Source organism: Canis aureus, chromosome 35 (assembly GCF_053574225.1).
Source record: "Canis aureus isolate CA01 chromosome 35, VMU_Caureus_v.1.0, whole genome shotgun sequence".
In the NCBI taxonomy this organism is placed as follows: Eukaryota; Metazoa; Chordata; class Mammalia; order Carnivora; family Canidae; genus Canis; species Canis aureus.
The window spans coordinates 7828034-7844267 of NC_135645.1; the positions used below are offsets into that span (position 1 = coordinate 7828034).

The 16234-nt window shown below is 35.5% G+C and overlaps 1 protein-coding gene and 1 pseudogene across 3 annotated transcripts in view; both read left to right on the forward strand.

The window, feature by feature from the left end:
* Positions 1–16234, forward strand: part of GSK3B (glycogen synthase kinase 3 beta) — a 203357-nt gene that overhangs the window by 112005 nt on the left and 75118 nt on the right. For all 3 annotated transcript variants that reach the window (XM_077884304.1, XM_077884302.1, XM_077884303.1), the window contains exons 4-5: positions 7001–7111; positions 16010–16140. In XM_077884304.1, coding sequence (XP_077740430.1) covers positions 7001–7111; positions 16010–16140 — 242 coding nt within the window. The remainder of the gene's footprint in view (positions 1–7000; positions 7112–16009; positions 16141–16234) is intronic.
* Positions 321–4937, forward strand: LOC144305468 (large ribosomal subunit protein eL32 pseudogene; annotated as a pseudogene).

Sequence of the window (16234 nt, forward strand, 5' to 3'; positions counted from 1 at the left end):
TAATTTAAAAAAAAATATTTTTAAAGATTTATTTATTTGAGAGAGAAAGAGCACGGGAGGGAGGGGCAGAGGGAGAGAGAACCTCAAGCAGACTCTGAGCTGAGCACAGAGCCCAATGCGGGAGCTCCATCTCATGACTGAGATCATGACCTGAGCCAAAACTAAGAGATGCTCAACAGACTGCACCACTCAGGTGTCCTCAAAATGGCAGTTTTTAAATTTTTTTAATTTTTATTTATTATAGTCATACACACACAGAGAGAGAGGCAGAGACATAGGCAGAGGGAGAAGCAGGCTCCATGCACCGGGATCCTGACATGGGATTCGATCCCGGGTCTCCAGGATCGTGCCTTGGGCCAAAGGCAGGCGCTAAACTGCTGCGCCACCCAGGGTTCCCAGTTTTTAAATGCATATGATCATTTATACTGTACCTACAAAATGGATAGACCTCCTGTATGGTTCTAAAGAAATTGTAAGTTTTTGGTAATTGAGTGAATATATGAGCAATATATATGAGCAAGAGATAAGTTCATGTTAATCTGCAAAGTAGTAGTCTATAATTTAGGCTCCCATTTTCTTATAGGGTAGTAGATTAGAATATTCAGCCTATGACAGACATGGTTTCTTTAACCTTCCTTTGATGTATTCTACGTTGTCAATATTATGAATAAAACACATTGCCTAAAAATGGATGTCTTCAGTATGTCAAATGAAGCCTGAACTGTGCAGACCAGAATTACCTTTACTGATCTGAACACAATACTTTAGCTCTAACCTAATATTGCGTTAAGTTTTTCATTAACTGCATCTCAGTGTTGATTGTCTTCTGAGTTCTCTTCAGTTACACCTCTCATTTATTTTCCAGCTGAGTTACTGTCAAGTCTTATCTGTCATTCTACATAATAAATAGATACTTTGAGTTTAATCATAGGGTTTTATATTATATTGTAGGTTTGGCGTAGCTTTCCATACTATTAGAATTCTTTAAATTCTTATTTGGTCTTCCATTTTAAGCCATTCATAGGTTTGTGTCAATCTTTGGTAGTTATGTTAAAATCAGAAATTGTCAGCTGACTGCCAGGTTCATCCCCTGATGTGTTTTATTTGGCTAGCCCTTCTGTTAATATTTTTATGAATTGTGATGCTTTTAGTTACATTTAGTACTATCTGATTTATCAACCACTACCCCTTACTGCATTACACATTTTAGCTTCGCACATTTACATTTGTTCCTTAGTCATTGAAGGCATTTGCTTTTGCAACCCCTAATATATGAAATCATATTGAAAATATTGTAACACAGCACTATACACATCTTTAGGTCATTCATAAATATAGTGTGATTAACTTTGTCAAATGACTTATTACATCTGTGTTATTGATCTTTCTGAAACCCAAGACTCACCATTCCTTCAGTTGTTTGTACACATTACTTCAGTACCAATTTGGTATTCTATTTATGTATTCCTTTTATTAGACCTTATCTTCACTTAGAACTTCTTGTCTAAATCTCGATCTCTGAAATTTTCTTCTCTTAGCCTACAGCATTACTTTTGCTGCCTTTAGTTCTACATATGACTTCATTTCTTATTTTACAAGGAAGGTCATCAGACATACACTTATTTTACTTATGATTCTTTCTAACCGAATCGTTTAGTTTATATGTACAGGAAGAAAAATGTGGTATCGTTTCTTTCTAAAGATGACAGTAGTGAAAATTTGAACCTTTATAATTTCCCAAGTAATATGCTTAAGGAGCTTTTTATAGATTATTTCTTATAATTTCAAGACAATCTTTTTAAAGTAAATGCCATCATCAGCATGATTTTACAGGAAACAGACTGAAAGAAGTAACTTGCTTGTGGTCACAGAACTTGTACTAGCAGAATTTGGCCTTCTGTGCTTTGTGTGACTAATGTTAACTTTGCCTTTTAATTGCTCTGTATAGCACTCTGTTCTTATTTCTCTTTTCTCATGATGTTCTAGAACATTGCTTTATCAGTTATCCCTTTTCTTATCTTTCTAATCACTTTATTCCATCCTTATCCTAAACTCAGCCTACAAATAAATTTGGATCTCTTTTAGACATTTAAAAGATACAAATGAAGAGCACATCAATTTCTGTACAATCTCTCTTCGATTTTTGCTCTCCCCAAGTTATCAGCTCCCAGCTTTCTTTTCACTTTTCACCATTAGGGATTTTGTAAGAGCAAACTTAATTTGCTGCCTCCAATTCCTCACCTGCCATCTGCTCACTCTTGATCTCATTGTAGGTTGGTTGCTACTGGAACCATGGTCTGAAACTGTCCTTTCCAGGACTGTCACTGTACCACTGAGTCAGATCTTACAGCCTTCTCAGTCCTTATCCCTCCTGCTGATGAAACACTTCGCTGTCCTACATTTTATCATTATTGAAATTTCTTTGCTTTTTCATGCCTCTTAGTTCTGTTTCTTAGTCTTTACAAAGTTATCCCCTAATGTAATCTGCTTCTTGAGATTGGCATTTTCCAGTATTCCACACTCAGTCTCTTCTCACTCTCTTACTGTACATACTCTTCTTGGGTGAGTGAGGCTGTTTTCATAGTTTTAGCTGTTGTCTAGATCTCTAGACATACTCCATTTTTTTCCCCTGAGTTTTGACTTGAACTGCTTTTCCAGCTACCTGTGGAATGTAGCTGCCTAAATGTTTAGAGATCCGTGATCCATTAAGTAAGTTATAACTTTTCCCCTCACACCCTTTTCCTCTTTTTGCTTTCCCTGTTTCATTACCTGCCTTGTCACTCACGTTTAGAGACTTGTTTAATTAATTCCAACTTCTTTGCTTCTCAGATTCTCTATTACTCTCATGTTTATGTAGCCAATATACTTGCCCCTTCCATCCTTCCTTTTCTTTCAGTCCTTACTGCCTAGGCCCTGATGTAGGTCTTGGATACTTGTAGGAGGTTTCTAAATGCTCACACTGCTTTCACTCTCACCTTCTGAAATTCCCCCCTCTCCATACCCACTTTTCTTAGTGCTGTTTTAGTTAAAGCAGACCTATAAGACTGTCATCCTAATACTTAAATGATGTTTGTTGCTTTTGAGCTTAATTTATTCAGCAAATATTTCTTGAGTACCTACTATATGTCAGGTGGAGAAGAGTGGTGAACAAAACAGACAAAAATCTTATCTCTCATTGAACTTAGTCTAGTTGAGGGGGGAAGCAAACAATACAGAGTAAACTCTGTGGTTAGAAAATGATTAAGTATCATGGGGAAAAATAAAGTAGGGAAAGCAGGTAGGAGTATGAGGTGGAAAAATTGGGGAAAGCCACTCAGTAACAGTAACATTTTAGCAAAGATTTGAGGGTGTTGAGGCAAGTGCCAGTGTGTATATCTGGGGGAAAATATTCCAGGCTGAAGCAGTGATCAGTATAGAGGCCCTGCATGTAAAAGCCTGCCACATGTGTTCAAGAAACAGCAGGAAGTTATGGTCAGTAGAGGTGAGCAAGCAACAGAGCAACAGTAGAGTAGAGGACAGGAAAATAAGTATGTATGTGTGGAGGACCTTGTAGACCACTTATGAGAATAAATCTTAATGAGGTGGAGTGGAAGAGCTACAATCTAACTTTTGTTGATGTTAGACTAAAGATGTAAAGATGAAAGCTGGGATACCATTTAGGAGGGTATTGCAACAATCCAGGTGAAGTGATAGTGGTTCAGACAGGATTGTAGCAGTGACAATGGTAAGAAGTGGTTGGATCCTAAATAAATTTTAAAGATAGAACCATTAATACTTTTTTTTGGTGTATGTATATGTGTGAGAGAAAGAGGGGGTCAGGAATTAATAGTAATTCTCAGGTTTTTAGCCTAAGCAATGTCAAGTACACAATTTGACATACTAGTCTGGGGTTAAAAGCAGAGGTCCAGCATATATATGAATTTAGGAGTCATCAGTATAGAGTAGTATCGGACTGGATGAGATCATCACGTGAATGAGCTTACATAAAGAACAGAGACCTGACTGAGCCCTGAAATCCTCCATTTCTTAAGAGAGAAAGGAGATGGAGAGCAAGAAGAGTGATCTTTAAGTAAGATGAAAACCAGAAGAATATTGTGTTTTAGAATCCAAGTAAAGCAAATATTCAAAAGAAGGGAACATGATCCAACTATGTTAAATGATAGTGCTAAGTCAAGTAGAAAGGAAAGATAAGATGATGACTGAAAACTGGCATTGGATTCAGCAACAAGGAAATTATTGATCTTAAGGAACAATTCTGGTGGAGCAGTGGTGATGAAGTCCTGTTGGAGTGAGTTTTGGAGAAAATGAGAAGAGACTGGTATTGGAGAATACCAGTTTAGACATCTCTCTGGAAGAATTTTACTGATAAGGAGGCCAGAAAATATGGTGATAATTAGCACATTAGAAAGAGTTTTCTGCTCTTCTTCGGCGCCGCCTGCGGAGGTGGCAGTTATCGATTGCTGGACATCATGGCTGCCCTCAGACCTCTGGTGAAGCCCAAGATCGTTAAAAAGAGGACCAAGAAGTTCATCCGGCACCAGTCAGACCGGTATGTCAAAATTAAGCGCAACTTGCGGAAACCCGGAGGCATTGACAATAGGGTATGCAGAAGATTCAAGGGCCAAGATCTTGATGCCCAACATTGGTTATGGGAGCAACAAGAAAACAAAGCATATGCTGCCCAGTGGCTTCCGGAAGTTCCTAGTCCACAATGTCAAGGAGCTTGAAGTGCTGCTGATGTGCAACAAATCTTACTGTGCAGAGATTGCTCACAATGTATCCTCCAAGAACTGCAAAGCCATTGTGGAAAGAGCAGCCCAGCTGGCCATCAGGGTCACCAATCCCAATGCCAGGCTGCGTAGCGAAGAAAATGAATAGACAGCTTATGTGCGTGTCATATTTGTGTTAATAAAACCATAAAACTACCAAAAAAAAAAGTTTTCTTTTTAACAATGGGAGAAATAGCAGGGAGTTTGTAATGCTCCCACAGAGAGAGAAGAATTAATGGAGAGAGAGAGGAAAATTACTGAAGCACTGATTGTGATTAAGAATAGCAGAATAGTTTTTTGGGTTTTTTGTTTTTTGTTTTTTGTTTGTTTTTGCTTTGTGTTTATTTTTATTTTGTGTGTGTGTGTGTGTGTGTGTGTTTTTACATGTAGCAGAGTTTACCTTAAAAAGGAGCTTAGTCACTTTATCTTAGGGAAAGAAAGGAGGAGTATATGGGGTTAGATGCTGTAGGTAGGCATAAGTAGTCGTGCAAGCAAGGTCATCAGCTGAGGGTGAGGATGGGAAGAGAGGTATTTGGAGGTTGAAGTGAAAGAAGAAATCAAGTACTTTGAAAAAGTGAATGGACTAGGCAAATATATGATTGCTGGGCCAATTGAATTTCTTGATGTTGAATTTCATGTGAAACCAAGCAGCACAGTTTTAGGTTTCTTTGTAGCCATGTTCAACAATTTGGGTACTGGCATGGAATGAGTGGGCAGCTGGATTTAACCAGGGTTATGGTTTACCAAACGGATATGACAGAAGGCTCTATGCTAGAGCAGAATTGGCACACTTTTTCTTAAAGGGCCAGATAGTAAATATTTTTGGTTTTGCAGGCTGTGGTCTCAGTTATAACTACTCAGCTCTGCTGTTGTAGCCCCAAAGCAGCCATAGACAGTATTTATGTGAATGAGCATTGCTATGTTCCTATAAAACTTTATTTATAAGAACAGGCAGCAGGCCTTTGCTAGTTGTTTCCGACCTCAGTGTTAGAGAGTAAGGATAATGGTAGACCATGAAATTTGAAGCTGGATATGGAGAGCAGAGAGGAGAACATGGAAGAGTGAGGGATAATGAAAAGGTAGTAGAATCAATGGCATGTTGTCTCACTAAATCATTTCCTGAGCTCTGCTGTATTCATTGACGCCACATCTTGAATATAATTTCTCTATGCCATTAATGCTCCTTTCATACTCAATTTAGATGTCATCTCTTTTATACCTCCACCTTTACCTCCTCTGCAGTGGCTACTGACATATAGAAACTGCTCAATAAATGCTGAAAATTGAAATTCTTCACTTCATTTTGGTAGGTAACATGATTTCAAATTGGGAAGATGGTGAAAGTTTGTTTACCTACAGATTTTTCCCTTTAGTAGCCAATTCTAGACTTGAACATAGTGGTTCTCAACTTTGTTTTCTGCTCAGTTTACCTATCAGATATTATTCACAAGAACAGAGTAAGGATAGCACTCTGTTTCTCTTTCCTACTTGGTACTTAGCTGGAATTCCCTTCTTTCTCTCCACTGATCTTGGATTGGTGTCTTTAGGCTGCTGAGAAAGGATGTTTAAACATATGACCTGCAATAAACTTGTAAGTATGGTAACTTGCTGCCTTACAAATTGTTCTTTTTCTTTCAGTTACTTGTAGAAAACAGGTGGTTATTCTATTAATTATAGGCCATCAGATAATCTTTTTTGTAGGGTTAGAGAAATTTTGAAGAACATCTAATACAAATTTTCATATTCTAGTTGAAGGAACCGAAGCCTAGAGAGATTAAGTGACTTGCATATATTAGTTAGCAGCAGAGCAAGGGCCAGAATCTAGCTCTCAATTCAGTACTCACTCTACTACCACGACAGCTTTCCTGATAGGATATGAGGGCACTGATTCACAGACTAGAAAATATGAAATTTTGTGACAGGTAATTCCTCGAATATCTTATTACCAAAATAATAGTTTAAATATAATTGGGAATCTTAACAGAATTGAAATGGCTATGTTTTTTTCCATGAAATTATTAGTAAAAAGGTGCGGTAGATGTGTTTTTACAATTATGGTTTTATTCTGAATGACTTTTATATAATTAAAATTGAATGCATGTATCTTTTCTTAAAAATCTGAATAAGTGAAAAAAAATCGGAATAAGTGATTATATAGAGATTTTACTCTGAATATTTAAAAGACTAGCTTCTAATTTTTTTTTCTCTTTCTTTTCAATAAACTCTTTCAGAAAGATGAGGTCTATCTTAATCTGGTGCTGGACTATGTTCCGGAAACAGTATACAGAGTTGCCAGACACTATAGTCGAGCCAAACAGACGCTCCCTGTGATTTATGTCAAGGTATGTAAAAATGGAACAATTTCCCATATTAAAAAGTATTTAATATGAACCAAGGAAAGTATTGGATATGTTTTAACTGTATTATTGCATATAATACCAAGGGGGGAAAGCTGCAAAAGTAGATATTGCTAAAGCTTCATTAAATTCTTGTATAGGGATCCCTGGGTGGCGCAGCGGTTTGGCGCCTGCCTTTGACCCAGGGAGCGATCCCGGAGACCCGGGATCGAATCCCACGTCGGGCTCCCGGGGCATGGAGCCTGCTTCTCCCTCTGCCTGTGTCTCTGTCTCTCTCTCTCTCTCTGTGACTATCATAAATAAATAAATAAATAAATAAATAAATAAATAAATAAATAGTAAAAAAAAAAAGTAAAAAAAAATTCTTGTATAATTTTAAAGTGTGAAACCTTCACCTTTTATTTATTTATTTTTTAAATTATCTGTAATTTTTTTAAATTATTTATTTATTTATGATAGTCATACAGAGAGAGAGAGGCAGAGACACAGGCAGAGGGAGAAGCAGGCTCCATGCACCGGGAGCCCGACGTGGGATTCGATTCCGGGTCTCCGGGATCGCGCCCTGGGCCAAAGGCAGGCGCCAAACCGCTGCGCCACCCAGGGATCCCCCTTCACCTTTTAAACTTTCATAACTCATGTATTAAGATACTTTTCTGACAAGTAAATTTTTTCACAGACATTTAATGCATTTTAATTTTGCTGACCATAGCACCTTTTTATAACATTATAAAAAATATATATATGATCAGATTAAACATTATATTGCCATTTGTAGATACATTGTAACTGTAGCTAAAATTTAAACATTCTGTAATTTTAAGTATGTACAGACTCTATGAAGGTGTTATTTTTTTTACTACCTAATGTCATCTTCTGTGAAAGAACTCCTGACAGAGTGACTAGGAATTTATCCAGAATAATTCTGATTAAAGTTGTGATTGCTGATTAGAAACATTATTATCATCATTATTATCATTATTAGATTGTTCGGATCTTTAAAAAAATTTGTCGAAATATGGTTGACACTCAGATTATTAGTTTTTAACCATTGATGTGAAAATTAACTAGGAGTAAGTTTCAAAGTCTGCTTATCTAAATATAATTTCTTGCATTTTATCCTTTATAGAAATGACTCTAGAAAATAAAATGACATTGACTCTGAATGTTTTAAGATTAACTATTGAATTTTACTTAATAGTTAGAATTTTAAAGTTTATAGTGATAAAATTGGTACCAAAGCAGGAATTTGGTAGCTAGATAATTATGACAAGGAGTCAGGATTCCTATTGAATTCAGTGCTAGGAATTTAAAAATCTGATTCCAGTATAATTTTATTTGGACCTATGAAACTTGGTTGAGGTTGTGGTTAAATTGATAGTAGGAACTAAAAGACACAGTTTTTGTACTGCAAATTTATGTTAGTACTTTATTCTAGTTTTAGGATAGCAGTGTCCTATTCAAGATAACCTGCACAATAAAATATCCCTTGATAGGTACCTGGGTGGCTCAGTGGTTGAACATCAGTCTGTCTTTAGCTCAGGTCATGATCCCGGAGTCCTGGGATCAAGTCCTGCATCAGTCTCCCCACAAGGAGCCTGCTTCTCCCTCTGCCTATGTCTCTACCTTGCTGTGTGTGTGTCTCTCATGAATAAGTAAAATCTTAAAAAAAAAAAAAAAAAGAATATCCCTTGGAAATCTCTATAGAGTAATCTTTGAACTTCTCAGTTTAGAATGGCAATAGATTTATGAAGCAGAAAAAGTCCTAGGTTTAGTTCCTAAAGACCTAGTTTTTAGATCCAACTTTGCTGCTTTTTGTTAAGTGCTTTTGGACAGTTACTGATCCATTTTCTACTTAGCTTCTGTGTTGGTAAATTGTACTCATTTCTTTCCTTCTCACAATATAACATTGCTGGGCTATAACATGGACTCAACATATGAGAAAGTAAGAGAAGATCTTAACACTAGATTTAAAAAATGACATGTGAACATTTAATAAGAGATGCACAATGGTTAGACCAGTTTTTGTTTCAACTCTAATTTAGCAAACAACAAATGCTAAATGAGGGCAGCCCCGGTGGCGCAGCGGTTTGGCGCCGCCTGCAGCCCGGATGTGATCCTGGAGACCCGGGATCGAGTTCCACTTCGGGTACCTACCTGCATGGAGCCTGCTTCTCCCTCTGCCTGTGTCTCTGCCTCTCTCTGTCTATGAATAAATAAATAAAATCTTTAAAAAAAAATGCTAAATGATTGCACAATAATGTGAAGCTTAATAAAATATTTTATTCCTCCTCTAATAAGGAGAAAAAAGACTACACAAATAACTATAAAACAAGAAAAAAAATGCAATATCATGAAAATAGATAGATTATATTCTTTTGAATTGGTAGAGTTTCCAAGAGAGAATAGCTCTGTTGAATCAACCCTCCACATTTACCTACCTCCTAGCAGACATGTATTGCTCCATAGCAAAGCCAATACCTATTTTCCCATCACTTAACATAAAATGTGCCAAATAACTTTCTTTTCCTGTATCTACAAAAATTTTACTTATTTCAGGATCTTTTCTTTGGTCATTCTAAACATTTGTTTTTATTATTGAAGATTCAAATAGAAACAAAAGAGAAAATGGAATAATGAACCCGCAAATACTCATTATACAGTTTCTACAGTGATCATTTCATGGCTACCTTTTAAAAAAGAAAAAGATTTTATTTATTTATTCATAAGAGACACGCACAGAGAGACAGAGACATAGGCAGAGGGAGAAGCAGGCTCCCTGCAGGAAGCCCGATGCTGGACTCAATCCCCTGACTGGGACCATTACCTGAGCCGAAGGCAGACACTCAACCGCTGAGCCATTCAGACATCCCTCATGGCTATTCTTGTTTCATCCGTATCACCCTCTACTCCCCCATTTACTTTATCTTGAAGCAAATCACAGATATTATTATTTTTATCTGTAACTATTTTTAGTATATATGTATAAAAAATGGGGACTTTCTTTTTAAAAGTTTAGTTATAACACCATTGTCTTTATCTATACAAATAAATAGTAAATCATTAATATCATTAAATATCTAACTACTGTGTTTATTCCCAAAATATTGTATACATATGCTTTTAAGTTTCTTCATTAGAAATGGAATCTACGTAAGGTCCATATATTATAATTGGCTGATATATGTCTAATGTTTCTTTTAATTTATACATTCATTTACACATTCATTCTCTCTTAAATTTTGGTATTAAAAAAACTGGATCAGTTGACCTGCAGTTTCTTGGTCTGAATTTTGCCGATTGGATTACTGTAGTATTAATGTGTTCCTTTGTCTTCTGTATTTCCTGCAAATTGGTGATTAGATACATTTTTGTAAAATTCAAGACTACTTCTTATGTATTGTTGAGAGCTTTCCTAAGGAAGAGCATAATGTCCCATCTTTTTGTGGTGCTTGTAACCATTGATCATTGCCTAAATCCATTAATTTATCAAGGGTTACAAAATGTTACTATTCCTTCTTAATTTATAAGCTGGGGGATGCCTGGGTGATCTAGTTGGTTGAGCATCCAATTCTTGGTTTCAGCTCAGGTTCTGATCTTAGGGTCTTTGGATCCACCCTGCATCAAGCTCTGCACTCAGTGCATAGTCTGCTTGCTTGAGATTTCTTCCCCTTTGCTCCTCTCCCCACTGACTCTCTCTCTCTGTCTCTCTCTCTTTCTCAAATAAATAAAATCATTAACAACAACAGCAAAAAAGGTTATAAGCTGACCTAGTTTCCCATGTCAACTATTTGATTACCCTAAGGTACAGTTTATATAAAAATTCAGGATATATATTTGATTATATCCCTTTATTTACCAAAATTTATAATTAGTTGGTTTCATAACATACTCCAGAGTGCCCAAAGAGGTATTCATTTGTTATTTTATGTTTGTTTTAAAACTTCTTGCATGAGTCTCAATAATCTTTGATAGTAGCTTCTCTTTCTAGCATGGTAATATTCTAGGTTCATCTTACACATTTTTTCCCCAGACTTGGAATCAGCCTTTTCTTCAAGGAGACCTTATTCTTTTAGTGAGAAATAATATTTAGAGACCACAGTCTGGATGTTAAGAATGTTAATTGCTACGGAGTTGGTTACTCTTTCTGGGTTCTTTTTGTGGACAGAACTAGAAAATACATAGATAATTTTTTCAAAGATAAAATATATCTTTTTATCTCAAATATTAATATATATCAACATTGCTCATTAAGTATTGGGGGGCTTAACAATCTAACATCTGTATTTCCTTTTTCTTACACTAAAAATTCCATTTTTCAGTGATAGTATAATTACTTGTTTTGTCCTACACTCTATATACAGTAGTCATAGAATAATAATACTGACAGTACCACCACCAAGTGAAAGCAATTTAAGCTCTCTTTGCATTTCTTTTTTTTTTTTTTTTTTAATATTTATTTACTTATTCATGAGAGACAGAGAGAGGCGGGGGCATAGGCAGAGGGAGAAGCAGGCTTCCTACAGGAGCCCAATGTGGGACTCGATCCCAGAACTCCAGGATCACACCCTGAGTCAAAGGCAGACGCTCAACAGCTGAGCCACCCAGGCATCCCATTTCTTTTTATTCCCATGGTATATTTTATTAGATGTAAACAGTAAAATTTCTCTCTTAAGCATTAAATCTGTGTGATTATGCCTCATTAAGCTTTATTTCATATTACTTTTACTATAGATTGCATTTAAAAATTTTTAATTAATGAGGTGCTTGAGTGGCTCAGTCAGTTAAGTGTCTGACTCTTGATTTTGACTCAGGTCATGATCTCAGGGTTGTGATATTAAGGCTCACACCAAGCTCCCTGCTGGGCATGGAGCCTGCTTAAGATTCTCTCTCTCCCTTTTCCTCTGACCCTACCATCCCCCCCTCAGAAAAAAAATTTTAATTACTTTAAGTTTTATGTCATATTAATATAAAATATTTACATAGTTCCAAAATAAAATCTATAAAACAGGGTATATACATAGAGTCAAATAAGTTTAGCTTTTATAGCTGTTTCTTCTACACTATTCCTTCTCTCCCTCAAAGTTAAATATTTAAATTTTTTATAGTCCTACCATTTTAAAAATAAGCAAATATATATAATTATTCCTCCACCTCCTTGTTATGTGAATAGTTACATCAAATGTACATTTCCTCTATCATACATACTAAGTTAAAAATATATTCTGGTGATCACTCTATATAGACAGACAGACAGACATAGCTATTTGACCATTTTTAGAGTTTCACATTAGTGTACTATATGGCTGTATCCTAATTTATTCAGCTGGTCACCTATTAATGTATTTTCCCTTCAGGTGTTTGTTTTTGTTTTTGCTATTACAAACAATGTAGTGAAAAACCTTGTGTTTTCTGTGGGTTTTCTTTTGTTTTGTTTTAAAGATTTTATTTATTCAGAGAGAGACAGAGCATGAGCAGGGAGGAAGGAGCAGAGGGAGAGGGAGAAAATCTCAAGTAGGCTCTGTGCTTAGTGCAGGGCTTGATCCCAGGACCCTGAGATGATGACCTGTGCTGAAGGCTGACCCTTAACCAACTGAGCCACCAAGCCATCCGCGTTGTTTGTGTTTTTGACAACATGTATTTGGATGAGATCTCTGGCATTGTATTTTAAAAAAGAATAAAGATTATTTTGCTTATTAAAGTGGGCATATAAAGAAAGATCTGACACTTTTCCCCCTTGTGGAAAAAGGATGGTTCTTTTGCATAATCACAGCCCCCACAAGTCTGAGCTATTGGCCGTGAACATTGTTATTTTAGGACACAAATCTATTCTTATGTTTTAAGAATCTAAAAAAGATAAAAAATGATTGTCTGAAATTAGTAAGTTGCTCTCATTCACTTATTCTACCTACTTTTGTAAAAACTATTTTTGTGAAAAATATTAGATTGGGAGTTGGAAGTAAAAGCAATAAACACATATAACTCTTGCCTTCATGGATCCACCATCTAATAAGAACTTGTTTAGCATACATGTCACCAAAATGGCAGCTATAGTCCTTTGTAATTATTTGATTTCCACTTTTTTACTTTTTCTGGGGGAGTTGAGTATATTACATTATTGCTTCAAATCTTTCTTCTTTTTTTTTTTTTTTAAGATTTTATTTATTCATGAGAGATACAGAGAGAGAGAGAGAGAGAGAGAGAGAGGCAGAGACAAAGGCAGAAGGAGAATCAGACTCCTTGCAGGGAGCCTGACATGGGACTCGATCCCCAGTCTCCAGGATCCCACCCTGGACTGAAGGCGGCGCTAAACCGCAGAGCCACTGGGGCTGCCCCTTTCTTCAGTTTTCATAGTACAGGTCACTTTATAGTTGATGATGGTTAATATAAAGTTAAGAAGGTTTTGGGACACCTGGGTGGCTCAGTAGGTTCAGCATCTGTCTTTGGCTGATCATGATCCCAGAGTCCTTGGGATGGATCCCCACACCGGTTCCCTGCTGAGCAGGGAGCCTGCTCATGCTTTCTTTCACTCTCAAAAAAAAATCAATAAAATAAAATCTTTTTTAAAAAGAGTTTTTGAGCACCTTTGCTTTATGATGAGCATCTTTTATAACTAAGTAGGCTTTAAAATTCAAGTCTGAAACAGATGCCAGGAAAATCATCATTGTGAACTTGAATTATTTTTTTAACTTGAAAAAAAAAAAAAAAAACGTGTTTGAGGACATGGTCTGAGTACACAAGAAAGCTAACACCATTTTAGTGAATCATAAACAAAATTGTTGCTCTTTATTTGTTTTTAAACAGGTTTGTAGCAAAGAGGAGAAAGGACATTGGACTTGAGTTAGATTTGGTAACTTTATAACTCATCAAACTGTTTATTGAGCTTCTGTTACCATACCTGTAAAAATGATAAGTGTGCATCTCACAGAGTGATTGCAAGAATTAAATAAAAGGGTAAAACAGGGTTGGTTTATACATAATAAATAAATCTTAAATTTCAAAGTGTGCTAAATATCTCTTGAGTTTCTAAGAGTTTATCATTCTAGTTTCTCCTGAATGATCAAGCTATTTAATGGTTATTACATTTTTACACTTTTAATAGAAAAAAATATGATAAAATACAGAAATCATTATTAAGGAGGCATACTTGCCAAAGCCACTGTAGAATATTTAGTATCTGATTTGGGTAAATTTCTTAATCTTTGTGCTCCAGTACTTTATATGTAAAATAAATAGTAATACTGATTACATAAAGATTAAATGAAAATACATGCAAAACACTTAAAATAGTGCCTGGCATGTGATAAGTTATTTTTCTTGTTATTGTTATTGCTATCTTTATAGTAGAGAAGGCCTCCATTTTCCTGTAAATATACTTTTCCAGAGTCAGAAACAAAATAAATATGAAATTGCATATTACTTCTTTATTTTTTTGAAAGATAACATGAGGAGAATCGATATAAACTAGATCTTTCAGATGAATGAATGTGGTAAAAAGGCACCGTAACCTCATTTAAGCTCTTAAGCATTTTTGACAAAGAAAACATTTTTTCCCACTGATTATTGCTGACCAAGACATTAGCGCCCTGACATAGAATTAGTACAATCTCTCCTTTAGTAAATTAATGCCTGTGGGCTCAGTTTCTTATTGGAGCTCATTTTTTTAATGGTAGTAGATTAAACTTTTAGAACTCTGAGAGTAAGCTTTAGGACTTGGAGATGGATTCTGTGGACAATAATACCATGATAGAATAAGGAACTTTTAAAGGGTTATATGGATACCTAACTCCCTTAATTCTAACTTTGGGGACAAAATACTGACTTATCTATTATCTCAATTATACATTTTATATCATGCTTCATTTTTAAAAAGGCTTAAACTTTTCCAGCTTTAGTTCAGTATAACATTAAGGATATACTGAAATTCACTTGTCTTAGTTTTTATCAATGCCCATTTTAAAGGAAGTAGGCCTCATGTTAACTTCAAGAAACTATTAAGTCTTACCAGTATCCTTTGAAAGGTGGTGCCTTCTATCAGTACTTTTTCTGACCTTTTACTGTCTTTGTTGTTGCTATTGTTGTTGTTGTTGTTTTAACCAAGATACTGGTATCCTTGATTTGAATCACTTCAAAAATTCTTTTCATGATTATAACTTTGAGGTAGAGATCAGAAGGTGAGTAGTCAGAAAAATTTAATCACCAACCTTGGGATAAACAGATATAAGATATCTCACTTTCCTCATAGAGTCCTCTACCCTACCTAAAAGTCTTAAGTCTCTTCCATTCCGACTCAGTTTCTCAGTGTATTTGTTTTTGTAAGAGAATTGAAATAAAATATTCCTTTAATTTGATGTCAATAATCAGCAAAGATGTATTTTTAAATAGCATTTTAAAGTCTACTTATTTCTGAAGGATAATACAGGAAGAGTGGTATATGCTAGTAACAGAATTACCGATGTCTTGATCATTGATAATAGATTTTTCTCAGTTCACATTTGAGTTTTCTCAGTCCCTTGTATCCATAACCTCTAGGGTTGACATCTCAGAAAAATGTTTTTCTAAAGATGAAATTATACATACTTATAAAGAATAATGAACTTAAACAGAAGACTTGGCTTCTGATCTAAATATTGTTATATTAGTCACATCTAGAATACTTTTCTGGGTTTACCATTTGTATTTTTTTATAAAGCCCATCTTAGGAGTCTTGAGGTAAGATATCAGTAAAATAAAAAATTATAGAGCACATTGTGACATTTCCTTTTTTAAATTATTAAAGAATGGTGCAAATATAACATAGTTAATTGAGCTTTAATTAGCTAATATAGAAAAGACATGAAATTCTTAGGAGGATTGTCTTCGATTAATTTTTACTGTTTTTTCTAGTTGTATATGTATCAGCTGTTCCGAAGTTTAGCCTATATCCATTCCTTTGGAATATGTCATCGGGATATTAAACCACAGAACCTCTTGCTGGATCCTGATACAGCTGTCTTAAAACTCTGTGACTTTGGAAGGTAAGCCAGCTCTTTTTTTTTCACTCCTCCCACTCCATATACTTTTAAAAAACTATATGCCTTTTACAATATCAGTCTAAAAATACCATAGTCC